The sequence below is a fragment of the Melospiza melodia genome, chromosome Z (assembly GCF_035770615.1).
Source record: "Melospiza melodia melodia isolate bMelMel2 chromosome Z, bMelMel2.pri, whole genome shotgun sequence".
Taxonomy (NCBI): domain Eukaryota; kingdom Metazoa; phylum Chordata; class Aves; order Passeriformes; family Passerellidae; genus Melospiza; species Melospiza melodia.
Genome location: NC_086226.1, coordinates 78,011,308 through 78,031,519, shown reverse-complemented (window position 1 = coordinate 78,031,519; position 20,212 = coordinate 78,011,308). Strand labels below are relative to the sequence as shown.

The 20,212-nt window shown below is 41.6% G+C and overlaps 1 protein-coding gene across 1 annotated transcript in view; it reads right to left on the bottom strand.

The window, feature by feature from the left end:
- The window catches only part of RAD23B (RAD23 homolog B, nucleotide excision repair protein), a 35,787-nt gene extending 16,449 nt beyond the window's left edge, over positions 1-19,338 (bottom strand). Inside the window, exons 1-4 of the mRNA XM_063181097.1 lie at positions 19,166-19,338; positions 6,676-6,757; positions 4,074-4,153; positions 1,628-1,875 (exon numbers count right to left, since the gene is read on the bottom strand). Coding sequence (XP_063037167.1) covers positions 1,628-1,875; positions 4,074-4,153; positions 6,676-6,757; positions 19,166-19,231 — 476 coding nt within the window. The 5' untranslated portion in view covers positions 19,232-19,338. The remainder of the gene's footprint in view (positions 1-1,627; positions 1,876-4,073; positions 4,154-6,675; positions 6,758-19,165) is intronic.
- Positions 19,339-20,212: the final 874 nt, after the last annotated feature.

Sequence of the window (20,212 nt, the reverse complement as noted above, 5' to 3'; positions counted from 1 at the left end):
TGATAACATGATAGACTTGAGTACATGGAGCTGTAGAAGCCTCAAATTTATCAGGCTACCAGATTTGGCAACTCCTATCAGCAAGTGAAAGATCATCAGACTGATCTGAATGTTTTCAGAAGATGCCACAAAAAATCCAGCAAGGCACTTACAGAGATCTCTGTAAGATCTATGCAAGAAATAATTTGTTACAACAAGAGTGCTTCACTAGAATCTGTCAGTAGTTAAGATTTATAATCAAAAAAAGATCAAAGACAAAGCAAGATGCCAGCTGGCCTGGCCTTGGGTCAATAAATCTTGCCTTAGTAATTTAGCTTCTAAAGCAAATCAGAAGCAAACAGCATTCACTGAAATCAAGGCAGGTGATGACTTTGATGTCTATGTTAAATTATTTTGTTTCTCCCTGTCAAGTGTGTACACTGAGGGTCCCTTAGTGCAGTTTTACAAAACTGTAATCTGTACATGAAAAACACTATTTCAGTATGACAGATTGATCTTTGAACCCACTGGACAAACTAAGCAGGGAAAAAAAAAAGAAAATCACCCCACTTAGTATTTTTTAACAACTAAGTTAATTTGACTGATAAATGAAACTTCATTTGCATTCCATTTCTAAGAAATACTCATTTCTCAGAACAGCAAAATTAAAACATCAATTTGTGCATTTAGTGCAAGAAATTTGTGATGAGTTTTTCAAGATATTAGGCAATTGCAAGTTTTGCTTTGTTATCATCAAATCAGTATTCGACAGTGTTTAAATACAATCACTTAAAAAATACTGTCTTGTGCACCAGTATTCCCAGAAATAACACACAAATTATTTAAACCCAGAGCACAAAAAATGAAGATTTGATGCTATGCAGCACTTCAGGGGTCATTAAATTCCTGTTAACAACATTTTAATCCCATGCAGTACTTCAGCAACTTAAGCAAAAAAAGGCAACAGCATACAACAGGGATGAAACCTCTAACTTCCACTTGATTTTCTCAACTGTAGAAAATTGAGGTGAAAAGTTTTCCCAGGTTTCAGAATTAATTACCTGCAGATAGGTCAAAGAACATTCAGGGAAAAAAAACCCCAACCTTGTAGCTTTAACGCATTACATGATTAAGAGCAATACCACATCCTACATTTTGGAAGTAAAAGCTCTTTGCAAAAATTAAGAGACTCATACAGCAATAAGGAATTTATGGTTTGAATCTGATCAACATTATCAAAAGCACAATCAGAGGGTTATGAGCAGGACAGGACACACTCCTCTTCAGACTTCAAGAGCTTTGTCAGCAGCGGATCCCCACTGCAGTTGAATATTCTCAGTCTGAAAAGAAACTTGCAGGATAGCAACTCTGAAATGCCTAACAGGAGCTCAAATCTTGTCTCATTTAACTCTCCCCTCCACAGGTTTGTTCCCAAGATCACACTTCCCACAGGAGAAGGCATAAAAAAGGAGAGGTGCTTCTTACAATCAGTAATAACATACTTGAGTCTGAGACTGAAATTACAGTCAAGAAAGAAGAAAAATTAAATAGAATGGAGAGAGTGATTGGTGTAACTCCATAATAAAAACTTAAGATCAAAACCAGAAGCAACAGAAACAGGAACCCATTTTTGGAGGCTTATCCATACCTGTCAATTGATGATGGACTGACAGCAGCTGGTGCCTCAGGTGGTTTTTCTTCAGGCTTCTCCTCTTTCGGAGCACTCACAGGTGCTGGCTCACAAGCCACTGCATCTGGTGCTGGTGGTGGAGGGACAGGAGCTGGCACAGGGGCAGGAACAGGGATTGGTGCAGCAACGGCTGTGGGAGCTGCAGTTGTTGAGCCAACAGTGGAAGTGGCATTTGACGGCTGAGTCGCTCCAGCTGCTGCTTTGGGCTACAGGAGGACAAAAGAGTTCAGGCACGGAACAAAGATCATAAATCCACGGCTCTCTGAGTTCTGTTAAGACCATTTGTGTTTGCTATCGCTGCCTCAACATCAAGCACAACATTAAAATGTTGCAAGACATTAGTTCTCTCTTGCCCTTCACTGTGTTTAAACAAGCAACTGAGAGCGTCACTGAGGTACTCACACACATGAGCGCTCACACTCTGAAGTGAAATTCAAAGATGTAAATATTTACAGACCACAATATTCTAAATATGAAAACAATCCTGAGTTTTACAAAAGCACATTTTCCAGAAGAAGCCAAGACAGTTGCCAAAAACTATCTGCAGAACAAGCATAAGCTTTTCTCACCACTCAGATGTGGAAAAAAGTGATTAAGACAGAAATCACATTTCATTACAAATGTTGTTTGCTGGAACACAAGATGAGAAAAAAAATTAAACTTCACCTGCAACATGTTTCAGTTATGCAATCTATGCATTCAGAGCACTAAAATAGCATCTCTTCAGTTCATGAAGTAAGCACCAAGGATAAAGCAAAATGAAGGACTACCAAACTTACAGCAGAATATTTAGAGTGAATAATACTTGTATGCAATTGTGAAATAATCTTCACATCTCTAATGGAAACCTGAATTTTTCTTGGATACAGTATTAATCCCATTATATAAAAATAGCCCCAAGGGCTGACAAAGCTGACCCCAATCTTTGCCTTTCCAAGAGAAATAGCTGAACTTCAGCAAAACTACTTATTCAAGGTGCACCACTTTCAGACATTCCCTGCTTGAAGAAGAAAACATTAACTTCTTCCTTTTGTCTGCAAGGAGAGGTAAAGCTTAAGAATGAATAGCTTCCAACATGATGGGCACAGCAAATAACATTTTAATAAGCACTCAGAGAAGAACACTGACACAGTAGGAATGCAGGCGGGGTTATTTTCTGCTGGATCCCTAAACCCTTAATGCAACAACATCTGAGCATCAGACAAAGTTAGCAATCTGTGTCTACATGACTGGGCATGTCTTACCCACAATAGAATCAGGAAAGGGCAATTGAGCTCCAAGAGTAGCAAAAAGGTTGTAAGACTGAAGAAATGCCCAAAGTACAGGTCCTTTATTATCAGAATATACTGAATTTAGCAGTTCTTCATAGAGATCTGCCTTTAGAATCATAGAATTGTTGAGAAGACCTCTAAAATGATTGAATCTAACCCAGCACTGCCACACACACCACTAAACAGTGTCCCTAAGTACCACAGCCACACATTTCTTGAACATTTCCAGGAGTGGCAGTTGCACAACTTCTCTGGAGCCTTCTGCCATCAACAAAATGAAAAACTGGACTCTGACATCTCATCTGCACCTGTTTTCTTGTACTGATAAATGCCCCTGTGGCAAACCACAGACTAGCAAGCTGTTCATTCAGGAAGAGAGCAAGAGCAGTTATCTTTAACAAGCCCACTGGTTTAATTATGTTTACTATTACCAGAGATAAATAAGGGGCATCAGAATATATGTTTTCTTTGTCAGGAGGAGGAACTCGACCTTCAAAATTAATTTAATATTGAAAACACAGATGAAGCCAGTTTGATTCAGATCGCCTGGAATGCCTGGAAAATCAGTGGCTTGATTCCTGGAAGCAGCCTGACAAGTGGTTCAGAGAAGAAATACTTCAAACACGTGTCACAGTCATTCCCTATAAATTGCACTTGCAGGCTTTCAAAACCCACAGGTTTGTTTACTGCCAGATGTATCCTGTCTCTACTGGTTTATGCTGTTGAGTTTGACAGGAGAAAAAGCCATGAACTATGAAAAGCAACATGGAAAGGCTGGAAGAGATCCATACAGAGGATTTAACCACAAACTACCTAGGTTGCCTTCTTCCTTTTAATAATAAAAGGGAAAAAATAACAGAGACATGAAAGAGTAAACAGTAAAATCAGCCATTAGCATTTTTTTTTCTTTAATACATATATTCAGCACAGAGCAAAAGCAAAAATCAGCCCAGGCAAACCAAGACTATGAAGCAATATTTTTTATCTATTCACACAAGCTTTTTACTGTTGATCTGAATTTGCTTATGATGAAATTCCACTGGTTTTAAGAATGGATATATACACCTACTAATCACAAGAAGAAATAGAATTAAATTAATGAAGCTTCCTACTCAAAAGAAACGATTACTCACCTTTGTCACCATAACCACCACAAAGTTCTTCTCATCTATCTTGTATTCTTTAAGAGCAGTTTCATCATTAAGGATTTTACCTGGGAAATTAAACAGGCAGAAATTAAAAAGCTGTTTAACAAATCAATAAATGATCTTGGGATTTCCTCAAGAAAACATGTTTTATGCAGATTATAAATAAATGTTAATTCAACAAAAAGCAGTTTGGCCATTAAGCTTTGGCAGCAGAGCTACACTTTTCCTCATGTGATGTACGGAGTAGTGGATAGCTTGAGGGCCGCAGCCCTAAGTGTTGCAGATGCTTTAAAACCATTTAAAATAAAAGCATGAAATCTGGAAAGAGTCACTGGAATCTGGAAAGATCCTTAACAAAGACACATGTAATACAGAGGAAAGGCATTAACAGACAAAAAGCTTAACCAAGTAACTTATGTCTGCTTACACAGTAAGGGAAATTCCTTTCTACTTATCTTCCATTTGTTCTTCAGATAAGAGCATTACCTGCAATAACAAGTGTGCGACTTTGCAACTTTAACAATTTGCAAGGCTAAAACATTAGAAAAAGCTAGAACTATTCCATAATTTCCCACCTTGACAGAAGGATGAAAGAGCTATCAGACAAACCCAGACACATCTGTCATACTACAACTTTCGATGTTTCACAAGCAGAGGTGGTACTGTGACAAAATAGATTTGCATCACTTCTACAAGAACTTAGGAACACAGTAAATCACATACTCTTTGCCTTTTCTTAGAATAAGCTGACTTGGAGATAGCACCACAAATCAGAAAAACAAGTCTGTATTCCAGTGAGTTTTATAGCACTGATTTCCACTACAGAATTTTCGGGGAATATTTTGCAATTAAAACTGATTCATTTTCTGAAGATGTGCCACAGACTACTTCCATTTCATAACATCTCCAGTGGACTGCAACAAGAAGGACACATCCTTACCCTGATGATTGCAAGGAAATCAAGCAACACATGCACTGTGTGGCACTCAGAACACAAATGACTGGTTCCACCAGTCTTGCAGGTCAAACATTCAAGGAAGTATTACATGTAGTGCAGTAATAGCAATACCTGTAGCATCTGACTCAGAACCTTCAAGGGTTTACTCACAAATTTTTATAGGCACTTCGGGGAAGGCGTTAATGAATGTGTTTGCAATATAATATATATACTTTATGAAAGTATACATATAGACATCCTGTCTTCTCAGAACCCACCACTCTCAGGGCTTCTAGAGCTCACCCAAATTCAGATGTCAACACAATGGACAATCAGAGCCTCTCTAATCAAAGTCAGCTGGGGGTGTCACTTTGCTTTACCAAACTATGAAAATTTCACAGTTTAATAATTTTAATAATAATTCATTTTAATAAAAGTAAAAACGTCACCAATATACCCTCATATCTCTTGTCCAAGAACAAAAAAAAAGAGATAATCTGTCTCTGTACAATATTATATTATCAATCTTATTTCCTACATTTCCTACTGCTTGTGAGGGTTATTCAATATTGCAGATACATTCTGACTTCACAAAACACTCCAGTCATGTCACAGAATCTTATGCAATCTTTGATTTTTGCAATCACAGTAACACAACATTAAGAGTGCCATGCACTCTTAGTACACACATTGCACAAAACCTTATGCCTGGTTCACATTTCTTGGTTGTGCAAGAGACTTCCACCTTCATGTTCTTGACGTGCACTCCCCCCAGTGAAGTACCAGGGACATAAAACTTGCTATGGGATGTTGTCCAGAGGAGCTGTACAAACACAGAGACTCACAGCTTCTCTCCCATCAGCATCTCTCCACTGTTAACAGTGGCTTTGGCTTATCACAAGTGAAAGCTTTGTACTTGTTACAAAGCAGTACACGACAAAAGTGAAAAGTCCACCAAAGTTTCTTTCAGACCCAGTTTTAGAGAAAATAAAACACTAGAGGGAGTACTGGAATAGCACCAAAGTTCTGAGATGAAGTGAAAACAAAAAAATGGATTTCTGTATTAGCACCAGAATGAACAAGGCAAGTAAAATAAAGCTCAAATAAGTTAATTTCATGTTTTTAACTGACATTAGCCTGCTTTTTGCTAGTACATAATGCACAAGCTCTGACAGAGCTTAAAAGTATTGAAAGTACCTTTGTACAGCAAGGATTTGGTGGTGAGTTTCTTTTGTCAATCCAAAAGAAATAATCTAGCTTTTAATTCTCTGTGGTATATACAGCAATGCCTCAGCTATACACAGCATAAATTGAAAAAGAAAATAATTAAGCCAGAGCAGCAACTTTGACCTGCTTAAATCCTGAATTCTTGTTAAAAAAAAAGCTATTTCTTCTTCACCCAGCATATTCTTAAGACATCATGTCACACGAGAAAAGATGTCAGACACACATGCATTAAAACCTAAAAAATTCTAACTCAAAATTAAGAGTTCCCTTTGACATTGAGTTAATTTTTGTGTTTGTGGAGGTTTTTATCCTGTCTCTACTTCAGTACTCAGAATTCTTAGAAGACTTAACATTCACATCCAAGTCAAACAACAACATAAAAGAAAGCATGTTCAGATAAGTTATCTTCAGAATATCCATTACCTGCATAAATTAGTTTTTGGCCAGCTACTGGAAAGGCATCTTTCCCCCTTTCTGATTCAATCTTCTCTTTCAGAGCCTTCACCTGAAGCACAAAAACAGTCTTAATGAAAACAAAGTTCACAGTACAAACCTAATTAAGTATACTTCAAGTTTTAAATACTGAAGAGTAGTTTCAATCATGCCTTGATTATGTCAAGTTTATCAGCATTCAGAATATGTCACTGTAACCACTTTGCAGAGCAACATGCCCCTTTCCCCTTCTGTGCTGAATCAAATCAGGTAATTAATTCTTCCATGAGAAGTTATTTGTATGAGTGCACAACACAGTGAAAAAGTAAATTAAGAAATTTGGGGAGCAAAAATGTTTTCATCTCTTGACCCATTTGCCCTGTTCTTTCCCTGAATGCAGAGGGCACAGCTGCTATAAACAGAGAGCAAGGTTTCCATCATCATAACCACTTTTCAGGGAATTCCTGGGGGGTTTTTTTTTGGCAAGATCACCATGACATCCAACCTTGAAGTCCCCACATGCAAAGACTTCTGCAAAATGTTCAGATGCTTATCTTACATAAATTGTTTTCAACTCTTCCCTCTCCACCACAATTTCTGGAGCTCCACACAGCAATTCTAAGCCTATACATTTACTGGCTTGCACTGATGCATCACCCACACTTTGACAGCACCAACAGCTCAAGTGGCACTGCTAGCTGCTGTCATGTATGAGGACGCTCTCAGTTCTCCAGGAAACCTCTGTAATGCCACCCTGAGGAGGGAAAGGAGGCTCCTGTAAAAGCATTCCTGCACTGACACACCTGCAGTCATGTTATAAGACAAACTGCCTGCACACACAGTCATTTGTTCTTGCTTTTTTGCAGACACTCCCAGTGTAGAGAAACCAAAGACAACCAATCTGCTATGAGCTTATCACTACAAGCTAACACCACCCTCTAAAGTTGGGGTTTTTTTTTTCCTGAATGTTCAAAAAATCTATTTCATAAAGCTCTGCAAAGATACCGAACGCAACATATTGCTTCCCTCTATGGAACTAAACAAAAATAGGGAGCCAGCTCTTTTTCCCCAGCAGATGAAGAAAGGATGCTTTTGGTATTTTGTACCATACACGCCATCCCAGCACCTGCCAATTGCCTTGGAATTAGTCTCCAACCAGGCAGTTCCTCTTCCACAGTAAAACTAAGAGCAGCTCACCACCACCCATAAGTCCTGAGGATAATCAAATTTGACAGTAGTTTGCTGAAAGCATCATCATTCTCAGGCACTTACTTTACAGCAATCTGTCCTATACTTGGATTTACATTTATTTTTAAAGCATATTTTCTTGAAAATTAAAAATATGAACTTGTTAATTCCTCCCCAGTTTTAAGGATGGAAGTGACTCATGTTGCTGCTGAACAATTTCCTTCACCACAGATAAGCCATCAAGGATTTTTTTCCTAAATTTTAATAATAATACTGTCTAATACTTCACACAACTTCAGTTAAAGTCCTGCATGCACTAGGGCAAATCCCTTGAATCATGTTAAAAGCGTGTTATGTTTGCAAATGTCTACTTTTTAACACCCTGCTTATATATTCTTATGCTCTTGTACCAATCACTCAAAGATAATGACTCCAGACTACTTCTTTTGTACCCAGGTACCATGTTTGTCATAGATTTGTAAGAAATATTGCAATGTGACTAATGTGCACAATCTATTTGCAGGGAGAAAATTAAAGTTTGTTTCATGTCCACTGCATAAATCAAGGTACTTAGTCAACTTAGTCTCCCTTATTTTCTATTGTTTTATTCCAGACAACAGTCTTTTTCCCACAGGGAACAAAACCAAGATGTGTTCCTTCAAACATAAATGTTTGAACAGCTAACAGTCCAGGTCAGGACACACTGAACACACATGTTGATTTACTGCACAATAATTGGATCCATGAGAAGGAGTTAAGATATTTACTGCAGGAGGATCCAACAATTCATTTGCCTTTGCTGACCACCTGTGTGTAGCATTTCCCTTGTTATTACTGTGCTGTGATTGATGTACTGCAAGCAACCTGAGGCACTGCTGCCTTCCAAAACCTCCCAAAATAGGTCTGCAAACCCTCCTCCATAAGTCTGCAACAAACAGGACTATGCTTTCATCCCTTTGGCAGGTGGCATCCATCTCCAGACGTAGGCAAACTTCCATTTACACCATGGAGCCAAAGGAAATGAGAAAAAAATTTTTTCTGGGAATCTCTTCCACTGTGTTTCACCACCCTCACTGCATAAAATCCCTGCCTTACATCTACTCTTAACAGGCCTGCTAAGAGTAGATGTATCTTATATACATCTTTCTTATAAAGAACCTTCTGTTTGGCACTGGAAGGCTCTCCAAGATCTCCCCAGAGCCTTCTCTTCTCCAGCCTGGACAAGCCCAGCTCTCTCAGCCAGTCTCCATAGGAGTGTCCCACCTTCATGGCCTCCTCTGGACCAGCTCCAAACAGTCCACACCCTTCATGTGCTGAGGACCACCAAGGGCACACAGTCCCACAATATGCCACAGGATTACACCTAGGAAAACTAACTCAGCACCCACAGGCAGTTTCAGCCTTGTTGGACATTCAGGTGGCTGTGCTTCAGCTGTACAGGCCCCTTCCACAATCCAAAACCCCTCTCTGCATGCTAATACTGACATAATTTTTATTATTGTGGTGGTTTAGGCCAGGACAGACTAAAGACATGTACTAATTACTATGCAGTAACTGGATCCACCTGAAGCAGTTTGGTATTTATTGCCTCAGTGAAATGGTTATCAATGCAAATAACACATGAGGTTACACAACCATGTGGTCTTCTGAACATGAAAACAAATTACAGGTTTTCTCCTAGAGAACAGAGATAATCTTTGGCTAAAGCTTGCCAGTACAGGGGCCACCATTAACTTCCTAATTCTTGAAAAGACTGGAAATCCTGAGGAGAAAAGGCCATTACAGTTTTCAGTGCTGGTCTTTATTCTCTGCCTGTATTCTCGCCACATACATCAATCAGTTTAAGAACAGATTATATACTAAACTGGAACACAAATTATTTCTGTTCTCTGGCTGACAGCTTACAAAAATCTAAAAGGAATTTAAGCTTAACATAACTGTGCCAATTTACAGTATTTTGCTACCTATGCCCAGGGACACTGCCATTTGCAAAGGGGAAGATCATTTACATGGGTCTCTCATTTAATTGGACATTCACTCTACTGTGAACTTTTGCCATCCAAAGATACTCAATCTTATGGTGACTGACAGTAATCCACCATGGGCTCCTAATCACAAATTAAAAATTTAAAATTCTGTCATGTCATTCAAGTTGCTCCTTTAAAACTGAAAATACATCAAATAGTCGAGTAATTTCAAGATTACATTCAAGAACATTTCAGAGCATTGCTTAACTGCTTTATAAAGAATAGTGATTTAGATAAGGGAATCTGTCCTATCTCAAATGGATACAATGAACCGACTGGATCACACCTATTCAAAGGAACAAACAAAAGGACTTAAACCAACTCTTAACTACTAGAGCTTGAACCTGCAAGAAAATACAGTCAGCTGCAGACCCCATCACTCTCCTATCAGAGACAGAAGTTCAAGAAAACACTCGGGCTAAAATAAAAAGTGCTTTCCTATCTTCTGGCTTTCATCACTGCCTAGTCTAGGAGGCCAGAAACACATCATTTGCAGAGGATACAATACTAATTCTCACAGAAAAAAAGGAATAGAGAAGATCGGATACATCAATTTCCTCTTGTAGTTCTAACTGGAGTGACTGAAGGCATAGTAAGAAATAGCTGTGCCATTAATTCTGTGTAAGAGGGGAAATGCAAAACAACCGGTATGTCAGACAGTAGTATGATCCACTTTCATTTAGATTTAAACCATAGATGTTCCATTTTCAAGGAGGAACTAAAAAAATAGAGAGAAAGATAAATATATATATATAGAGAGAGAGAAAGAGAGGCTCTCTCAATGCTTTTCAGAAAATACAACTGCATCTTCCAGCTGCTGGTGCAGTGAAAGACTGAAAAAAGCAACATCCTAAACTTTGCCTCCAGCAAATTAGTCGGCTGAGAATCTGACTCCAGCACCACCATTGGTTATTAAGTGAAAATTAATTTTGGGGAAGCACACCCAGCACATTGATCCATCAAACTGAGAAATCGTTCACAGATTATGATTTATTTTACTCATAAATACAGATCCATAAACTAAACCTTCAGGCTTCCTAGCTTTATTCAACCTGATTAGGGTTCAAAATCTATTTCAGACCTCACCAAATCCCATTTTTCCTCTACCCTTATAAAATTTCACAGCACAATAAACAGAGCCTGTACTTTATGGCAATAACTTTAGGAATGAGCATCAATTCATCTACAAACACTTTACCCTAAAGATTCAGAAACAGCACACTAACAAGCCAAGATGACTTTCTTCTGTCCCCTATGAACTCAGATAAGAAACTCTCCCTACTACTCAGCAACTAAATGCAATGTCCTCGAGAATATATTATGCCATGCAGTCTGTTTAATAAAGAGCTAGAGCTGACTGACTCCTAACTGAAAAACTGAGGTCTTCCAAAGAAATACCAGTCATCAACTGCATCCCAGACAGGCATCTAAAAATGGGTTTCATGAAATCACCAATGCTGAGTTTCCCAGTTGCTCTTTGCAGTCACTTTTTGCCAGCTAAGTGAGCAGGGCACGCTGGGTTCTATCCAGGCAAGCAGTTCCCATTGATCACACACCCTCCTCCCTTTCCCTCTCACACACCAATTTTCATTTCTCCCACCTCATATATATAAATGCTAACACAGAAGAGGCAAGAATCATCAGTTTATTCAGAGACTCATTTCATAAATCCCAATGAAAAGGTGTACTTTCATCGATTTTAATGTATAATTACACAGGCAAGACAAATTGCTGAACTTCTTGAGATGCTGGGAGAAACTGAACACAAAGCTGGAAAGGATCTCTTCTGACATCAAGCCACAAACTCATCTTCCACACCATGGTCTCCATCAGGAATCTGATGCACCCACAGACAAGGTTCTTTGCTACCTCTACCACGAGGCTGCTACAAAGTTTACTCTGATATTGGAAGCCTTTTCCTAGATTCCACCCCAAGTTAATTCACAGACTATTAATACTGATTTGTTCTTGTGCTGATGTTATCATTCAAGCATGAGTAGCCTTCCCACATCCACCGGTGTAAAACATGTACATAATTTCACCAAAACTTTGAGCTAAACCAAGCAGGTCTCTTTAGTTTTCTTTCATGTCAGAGTCACAGTTTCCCACAGGCTCCAGGCACCTCTTTCCAAAGGCAGAAATTCATTGCCCTTGGGAACAGCTGGCCAGCACACTTAAAGCAGAAGAGCATCACTACTCTCCCTGGTTGTTTCAGGATCGATGATCTTCAGGGCTTCACCTGTTAATGAACCCGATTCCAATTAATCCATGCTGCTCACTTGAGAGCTGTTTACCAAAGTCTGACCCTCAATTAGGCAGACAGGTACTAATATTAAGCCTTGTATTTTTCAATGACATCATGCTTCTGTTGATTTGTAATTAGAATCTTATCAAATGAATTAAAGGACTCTGAAGAGATGGATCCCAAGACCAACTCTGAAAGACCCTCACTACCAGCCTAGCTCTGCTGAACTGCTTCTCTTGGAGGATAAATGCTGCACAGAGGGTTTTTTTTAAATTTACATTATAATTCTGTACCACTCTTCATCTTTTTCTGTAGTAAGATGACGTGTTTCTCCCAGACTTTGAGAAAAGTCATAGTTAGACAAGCACAAAAGATTTTACTCCAACTGGCTTTGCTCTTTTCCTCCTCCCTGGGGGAGGGCATCATACTCTGAAAAATTGTTTAGAATTTAGGCTTAATATTCCTGAGTTTTCTCCTCCTACTGCCATTGTAAATATATTTACCACGTGTTGTACTGCTACACAGCTACTGCTCAAAGTCAGTCGAGGACAATGCAGCTGTATCAGACAATAAACCTGCTAATGAAGCAACAAAATGACCAGTGCAACAGGTTTTACTACCCTTAATCAAACTCCATGATCAGCAACTGATTAATGACAAATACTGTGCCTACTACTGAAAACATGCAAAGGATAAGAAATTACTAAGCTCATAAGTCAATGCTTTACAGTTCTTTTACTGGTAAGAATCTATTTGGTTCCAGCTACTTCTTTCTACAAATCATAAAAGCAGATTTTTCTGGCACAAAACTCCATTTACAGTGCTCTCTTATATTTTCTTTCTAAACAGGACAGTCATATTTAGTCAGAAGGCAATAATAATGGTGGTTACATGAACAGATCACTGCCCTACTTCAGGCCTCAAAGGCATAACAGATACAGTAATTGGGAAGAACCACAGGAGAGGAAGAGCCTTGTGAATCCAGGCAGGCTTCCGAGCTTAGTAAGTGCCTGGGAAAAAAAACAAAACAGTTGTACTCCAATAAACAAGGCATCTAGAATTACTCCAGCACTTAAAAACAGACAGGATAAAGCATTCACAAGCTCCTCTATTTACTTGCTGTATTTACTGCTGCTGAATTTTGCATACAAAGAAAGAAGCAGCATCCTCTGAAGAAAAATAATCTGGAATTGTCAAGGTAAAAATCTAAATTCAGCCCCGACATTTACTTTCTCTGCAATTACCTCTACCTTTCTACTTTCCTCTATAAAATGCATCTCATCTATATACAAGTGAAATTTTTAAGTAATCATTGTGCACTGACCAGAGATCAAGAGAAATAATTTCTGATCTCAAAGCTGGCCTCCAGGCCTCCACACACTTCCGCCCTGCATTTCAAAATTGATGTAGGCCCCGTCTGAAAGAGGAGACACCGGGGCCAGTTCTCTGATGCAAAAAGGTGACTAAAAGCAGCTTTGTACTGACAGAGGAACACCAATGTCAACCTAAAGCAGAGCTTTCAGCTATCTGCAGCTTGAAGAAAACCAGGATGATGGACAGTCCTGCCTCTGAAGCCACAAAGGCTTGTTTTAGTAAGAAAGCTTACATTCTGAGTGGTGACTCTTGCAATGGTCTTGTTAATTAGCACAAAAAATCCTCCTGTAGATTTGGGCAGACAGTTTTTACACTGGGCATATTCCCCACAAAGTGATTTACAGGTATAAAAGTGACACAGTTGAGTATGAAGAAAACTGGCAAGACATTTCAATCAATGTTAAAAAGACACTTTAAAAAAAACCCTTTTCCAACACTGCATGCCTCTGACACAAAAACACAGGGAAAGACAAGGAGAGGGAGAACCAGAGTGGGTGTGCAGACAGCTCTGTGTGTGCTCACAGCCACGGCGAGCCCTTCCCTCTCCCTTTCCCTCTCCTTTGGTGCTCCCTGCAGGGCAGCACGCAGAGGACAGCCATCCTCACGGGCCCTAGGCAGCACATGCTGCACATCCCCACGGCCTGAGAAATAAGGAGAGGTTTGTTTCACCGAGCCCACTCCACCCACGGGAACCTTGACCAAAGGCACAAACCCTGGTGGGAGAAAACATTGCCAGCCCTACCCCTCAGTGCTGTAAATTTACACCCCCCCTACCTCACACCTACAGATAACCTTTTCTGTGTTCCAGGAATTCAAAGAAAATGCTTTCAAAAGGTTTGTCAGTAAATACCCACATTTACACACAAGGGCAGCAATGGGACTCCAGACAGCAGCAGGATCATCTGCTCATATTAATTATTTTTAATTAAAATGTACTCTCCTTTTTCACCAACTTTCAAAGGGAACACCTTCCAGCCTGCTGTTATCCATATCAAGGACATGCTTTCCAGTCACAACTGCAAAACAGACCTTAAATATGTGTACAGAACCATCTTTAAGTGTGTACAATCTCTATATTTATTCAGTGTACTGGCCACCTTGGGAAGTTTAGATTTTGATAAATACAGTACATAATACTGCCAAATCATTAAAAGTACAAAGCTAACTGTTCTTACCTAGTTTAGCTGTCAGTAAAGAAAATTCTCAATAAATTAGTTGAAAAATTATGGACAGAGCCACAGCATTTTAAAAATGGGCAACATGTAAAAACATATTCCAATATGGATAAAATAATTTTCGTTGTATGAAGTAATTTATGCTATCCTATCGTTTCCTTTATTAAATTAAAAAAAAAATGTGTCATCCAGCCTTAAGTTCTTTGGAAATGATATTTAAAACACTCACTAGAATTTCAGGAAAATATTCCTGAACTTATGAAAGCCTAGCCTTCTTCAGCCAAGAATCAGAACAACCTCCTTGCTTGAAAATCCTAACTCTAATCAGGAAAAAGAAAAGGACTATCCACGAAAGAAGAGCAGTAGCAAAAAGCCCCTAGAGAGTTAATTAAACAAATATAAATTTTAGCAGACCAAAATTCCAAAATGCTACAGGCTGCGAAGAAAAATGAAAACAATGGGTGGAAAATTGATCTATTTTTATTCTAGTGATCGCTGAAGTTACAATTTTGCAGAGTCATGTATCAAACCACAAGCAGCAAGTACAAGCCCTTCAAATTCACACCTCCTCTGCCTGTGCAAGAACACACATACACAATAATAAAATCCTAAAGGGAGGCAAGAACAACAAAACAATCCTCCAGAAGAGGAGAAAGAGATCTACTGTACAACCCAAAGAGTAATTAAAAAAAAAAAAACCAAGGCCTGAAAAACATCTTTAACCTAGAAGGGTACTTCTGGATTTTGAACTGAGCACTTTTGCTCTAACCATAAAATGATAAAACTCCCAGGGAAATACTAAAACAATCCCCTTACCCACAACTGCTTTAGGATTAACTGAAACACATGCAGGAAGGAGGTTTTTAAGGGTATTTTCACACTCATTCACAAGCCCAGGAGTCAGCTTTCACCATTTCATTCAACAGCAGTGCCTGATTTTTTTTCCAGACCTGCTACAAAGTTAATTCTTCTGACACAGTAACGCCAGCATCCCGAAACCTCCGCACAAAGCGCACACACACGCACACACTAAGGACACACCAGAACACGGCAGAAAGGCAGACTCGCACAGCTGAGCGTTCTGCTGACACGGTGTTAAACAAGCTGGCTCTGCCCGGGTGCGCAGGGGCTGTGGCGGAGCAGCGAAACGCGAAAGCCCAGATTATGTGACACACAGACTGCAGCCAAAGCACTGCTGACATCCTGAATATTCCTTGCACTTCTCTGCGTTCTGACAATCAGGTTTTTAGGTTAACAGCGCGGGGGGGGGGGGGGGAGCTGAAAACAAAACGGGACAGACTCAACTTTTGCCAGGTGTTTCTCTTTCCAAGTTGAGAATGTTTGTTGGAGATTTTTAAAACCCTGCTTCGTGTCTACACAGCGATAGCCACAAGAGAAGTGCCACATTTAAAAGCCTACAGCGTCACCTCACACAAGAGATGCGGCCACACAGGTCTGCACCAGAGTCGGACAGCGCTTATTATTTGCCCCTAACACAATGTTTAACATGTTTACTTTCTCACAGAGAGCCAACAAAAAGAAGCAGCAGCTTGTGCAGATGGATACATGCTTTCATTTACTTGGTTAAATCTAAATTCTCAAGCCGCACTTGGAACACCAGAGAGGCCACAACGGGTAAATCCACCCCTGTGCTGAGCTTGATGGGCCCACCATAAAACTTAAAGAAAAAATAGCCAGGTTTGCAAAAATTTAATTTGATAACAGGCCTTCCCCAATAACAGGGCCTGAGGCTAAATATTTTCATCTTCTTTAGTCAGTCAGGGTACCTGAGAGTATCTTTGTCAAGCAAGGTAATAGCTTCAAGTAGAGTTTTCACTCACCCAAAATACTCACTTGGCCGATGTTTTAAAACACAGCCAAACCAAAACTAGTCACTCTGTTGAAGGCAAGTTTAAAATCCAACTGTGTGATTTAATAGGGAAAAAAAAAGACCATTTGCTTGTGCACAGAGCTAATTAGCAAGGCTAATTAGTTATTGGGAAGTATGTTGCTTCAAATTATTACTGGAGGTTGGTTGAAATATTCCTATCAACGACAGCTCTCGGTTACAAGCATTAAACCTTGCTGCCTTGCACAGCAACATCAAGTCTCTCCAGATTAACTGGGTATGGAGAGTAAGGGAACACAAAAAGGAACACAAAAGCAATTTTACAGAACCAGAGCCCAGCTTGGGAGCAACAGGTTCCCCGTGCCTATTGCAACCACATGAATTTTGGCCTTGTCACAGCGCAGGGCAGAAATCCAAGTAAACAAGCCTACCTCTGAGAAACACACACATGGTCCAAAGACTAAAAGTAACATTTCCCAAACTCCACGAAACACGTTTCAAGGTCTCAGGAAATTAATCTAAGAAAGCAGCAAACTTTCAGCTAAAATCTGTGTATTCCAAAAAAAATCTGACTGAGAACTTCAAAGCACACACTTGTGAGGCACTTGCTCAACATAGCATATTTCAAAGTGTTTTCTGATTTTAAGACTCAGTTTGTAACTGAAGGCTCAAAGCTGTACTTCTCTTTACTAATTCTATGATTTTTAGTATTTCCAAAAGTAGTTTCTTAGTAATTTTCTAAAAAGTGTGCCACGGAAATTTAAACACATTTTTCACTTCTACAGCTAATAATAAGATCAAGTCTCTATCCTGCTCTTTTTAAAACAAAGTTCCCCCCAAATTCTACCAGATTTCCTCTGTCTTACCACCCATTCCTGGTCAAATCCTGAAATTATGCTCATGAGGAGCATTTTTATTTTGAGCTACTGTAGCAGCTACATTTATAAACAGAGGGTGCAGTCTCATTTTCCCACAATCCAACTTCCAGTCATCGCATTCTGTTGTCTCATAAACTGGTGAGGGCTTTGACTGGCAACATTCCTTCAGTCCTCTCCTTGAATTTACTTCCCAGGACCTTACTGAATGCAGAGAGCAAGAGGAGGAAAAAAAAGAAAGAAAAATAAAAAAAAGAAGAGTTTTCTCAGTAACAGCAAAGACTTATGTTATAAATATTTTAAGGTTTCTGACCCCTGCTTCTCCTAGGGCATTTGCCATGTCCCTCAGTCACAATGGTAACCCAAATGAGGTCTTAGTCCAACTTTGAGCTGCCATCCTTTATTTTTCTTAAGATGGAAGAGAGTGAACCAGCAGCCTTTATAAAGGCAGATACAATGCCCCATGGTTTCTAGAGCTTCACTGCCCACCTGCCACAGGAAAGGTGGCTGGAAAGGAAAGCTGCCAGCCTCCCCAGATCTTTCAAACCAAGGCCACGAGAGTGTCTGGACTTGGCTACCAAAACAACCAGGCAAGTGACAAGGCAACTTCCAACCCTGCCAACTCACTTAGGGCCCTTCCTACTGCATTTCCCTGAGGATTTTCCAGCAGGTTCCTGTGTGCCAGAAGAAAACATTCACCTGGAAGCAAAACGTGTCTCCTCCTCGCTCACAGCATCCAGAGGCGCCGGGAAGGAGGTTGCTGTGAACCCCATCACACACACCCCAGCACCGAGGTCAGCAGAGTCTCTGCTGCACTCCCTCCCCTCCAAGTGCAGACTGATTAATCACTGCAGCTCGCCCCGTGAGGCCAAACCATAAATAAACCCTCGCAGCTCCACACACCTGCCGGGGCACACAGCGATGTACCTGGCAGCAAACCCCAGAATCACGCCCCTGCCCTGGCAGAAAAGCCCCACAACCCTCCCAGCCTCCCCATGGAAGGATGGGAAGGACCACCACGTTTTCCTTCTGCTGGACCCCCCACCCGGGAGAGGGATGCTCCCGCAATATCCCCTCTCCCAGTGCTCCCGTTACAAACCCGCGCCCCACTGGCTGCTAACCCACGGCACCCCGCTTCCCGAAAGGAAAAACTTTCCTTTCCTACAGAGCTCCTCTCCTCCCCAGAACTACGTGAGATATTTATTCCCCCTCCCACCTCCCGGGCTGTTTCCCCTTTCCACCTCCTGGGCTATTTCCCATTCCACCTCCTGGGCTATTCCCTTTTCCACCTCAGAGCTATTCCCCTCTTCCATCTCCCGAGCTATTCCCCCTCCCACCTCCGGGGCGTTCTCCTCAAAAACAAGGGGGGAAAAAAGTCCTTCCGCCGGAGGTTTGGCCACGGCAGCCCCTTTCCTTCGAAGATGGGAAGTCACTCCTACCCACCAGCATCCCGAGGGAAAGGGGATCCCTCATCACCCCCGCCTGAGCTCACCCCGCTCCCCGCGGCCCTAAATCCCCCAAAATCATCCCGGGCGGACACCGCACCACCCCCGCGGCCCTGACCCCCTCACTGAATCTCCAGACACCTCCACAGGAGGAGCCCGTCCCTCTCTTTTCCCGAGGGCACAGATCCCCGCATCCCTGCCCACGGCCGCGTCCCGGGAATGGTGGCTGGGGCGGGGGGGGGGGGGGGCGGTGTGGGGGAGGGAAATGGCGGGGGCGGGGAGGGAGCCCGGGAATGGCCGCACCGTCTCCTCGGGGTCGATGTCGATGCGGAAGGTTTGCTGCTGCAGCGTCTTCAGCGTGATCTGCATGGCGGCGGGTACGTGCCGCGCTCCGACCGCCCTCGTCCCTTCCCCGGGAAGAGGTGGCGGGGAAGAGGCCGGGAAAGGGAGGAGGAGGAGGGAGGCGGCGCCGGGCTCGGCGGGAGGGCGGGACGCGCATGCGCCGCCTCAGGGGCCCCGCACGGCGCAGGCGCGGGCGCGCCTGAGGGCGGGGAGAGCGGGAGGAGGGGCGCGGGCAGAGAGGCAGAAATACAAAAATATATATTTATATATAAATAGAGAGAGAAGGAACGGAGCGATTGCGGGCGGAAAAGGTCTGCCAGTCCGGCCTGTGAGCGGACAGGCGGACAGCAGCGTGTCAGCCCGGCCGTGGCGCTGAGTGACGCGTCCAGTCGTTGCTTGAGCACCTCCGGGGCAGTGACTCTGCAGTCTCCCTGGGCATCCCGTTCAATGCCCAGTCACGCTTTCTGTGAAGAAATTTTTCCTCATATCCAGCTAAATCTCCCCTAGACCGGCCAGGAGAGATTACTCCATCACCTCCCCGGGCAGCCTGTTCCAATGCTTTTCACCATTTCTGTGAAAATATTCTTCCTAATATCCAAATTAACCCCCCTCTGCCCCAGCCTGAGGCCTCTGGTGAGAAGCTTTCTGAGGCTTTTCTTCTCCTCAGAATGTGGAATTTCTGTGGTGGTGTGGTGGGAATGTTAAAGGCTTGCCCAGACTGAGAAGGTGAATTATGTTGCTGAAATACAAATCTTCCAAATTGCATCTTTCAGTGCACACAGCAGCTGGGAGAAATCCTTGTCTTGCTAACTTCTTTATATTTAATTGCAATTCCTGGGGTATCAAGGACTCAGCAACTAGAAGTCACTAGGTTCAGGAGTTTTTAGGAATTCATGAGAAATTTCAGGGAATCATGGAATCATTTAGGTTGGAAAAGACCTTTGAGATCAGTGAGTCCAGCCATTAACCCAGCACTAAACCGTGTCCCCAGGAGCCACATCTACACAT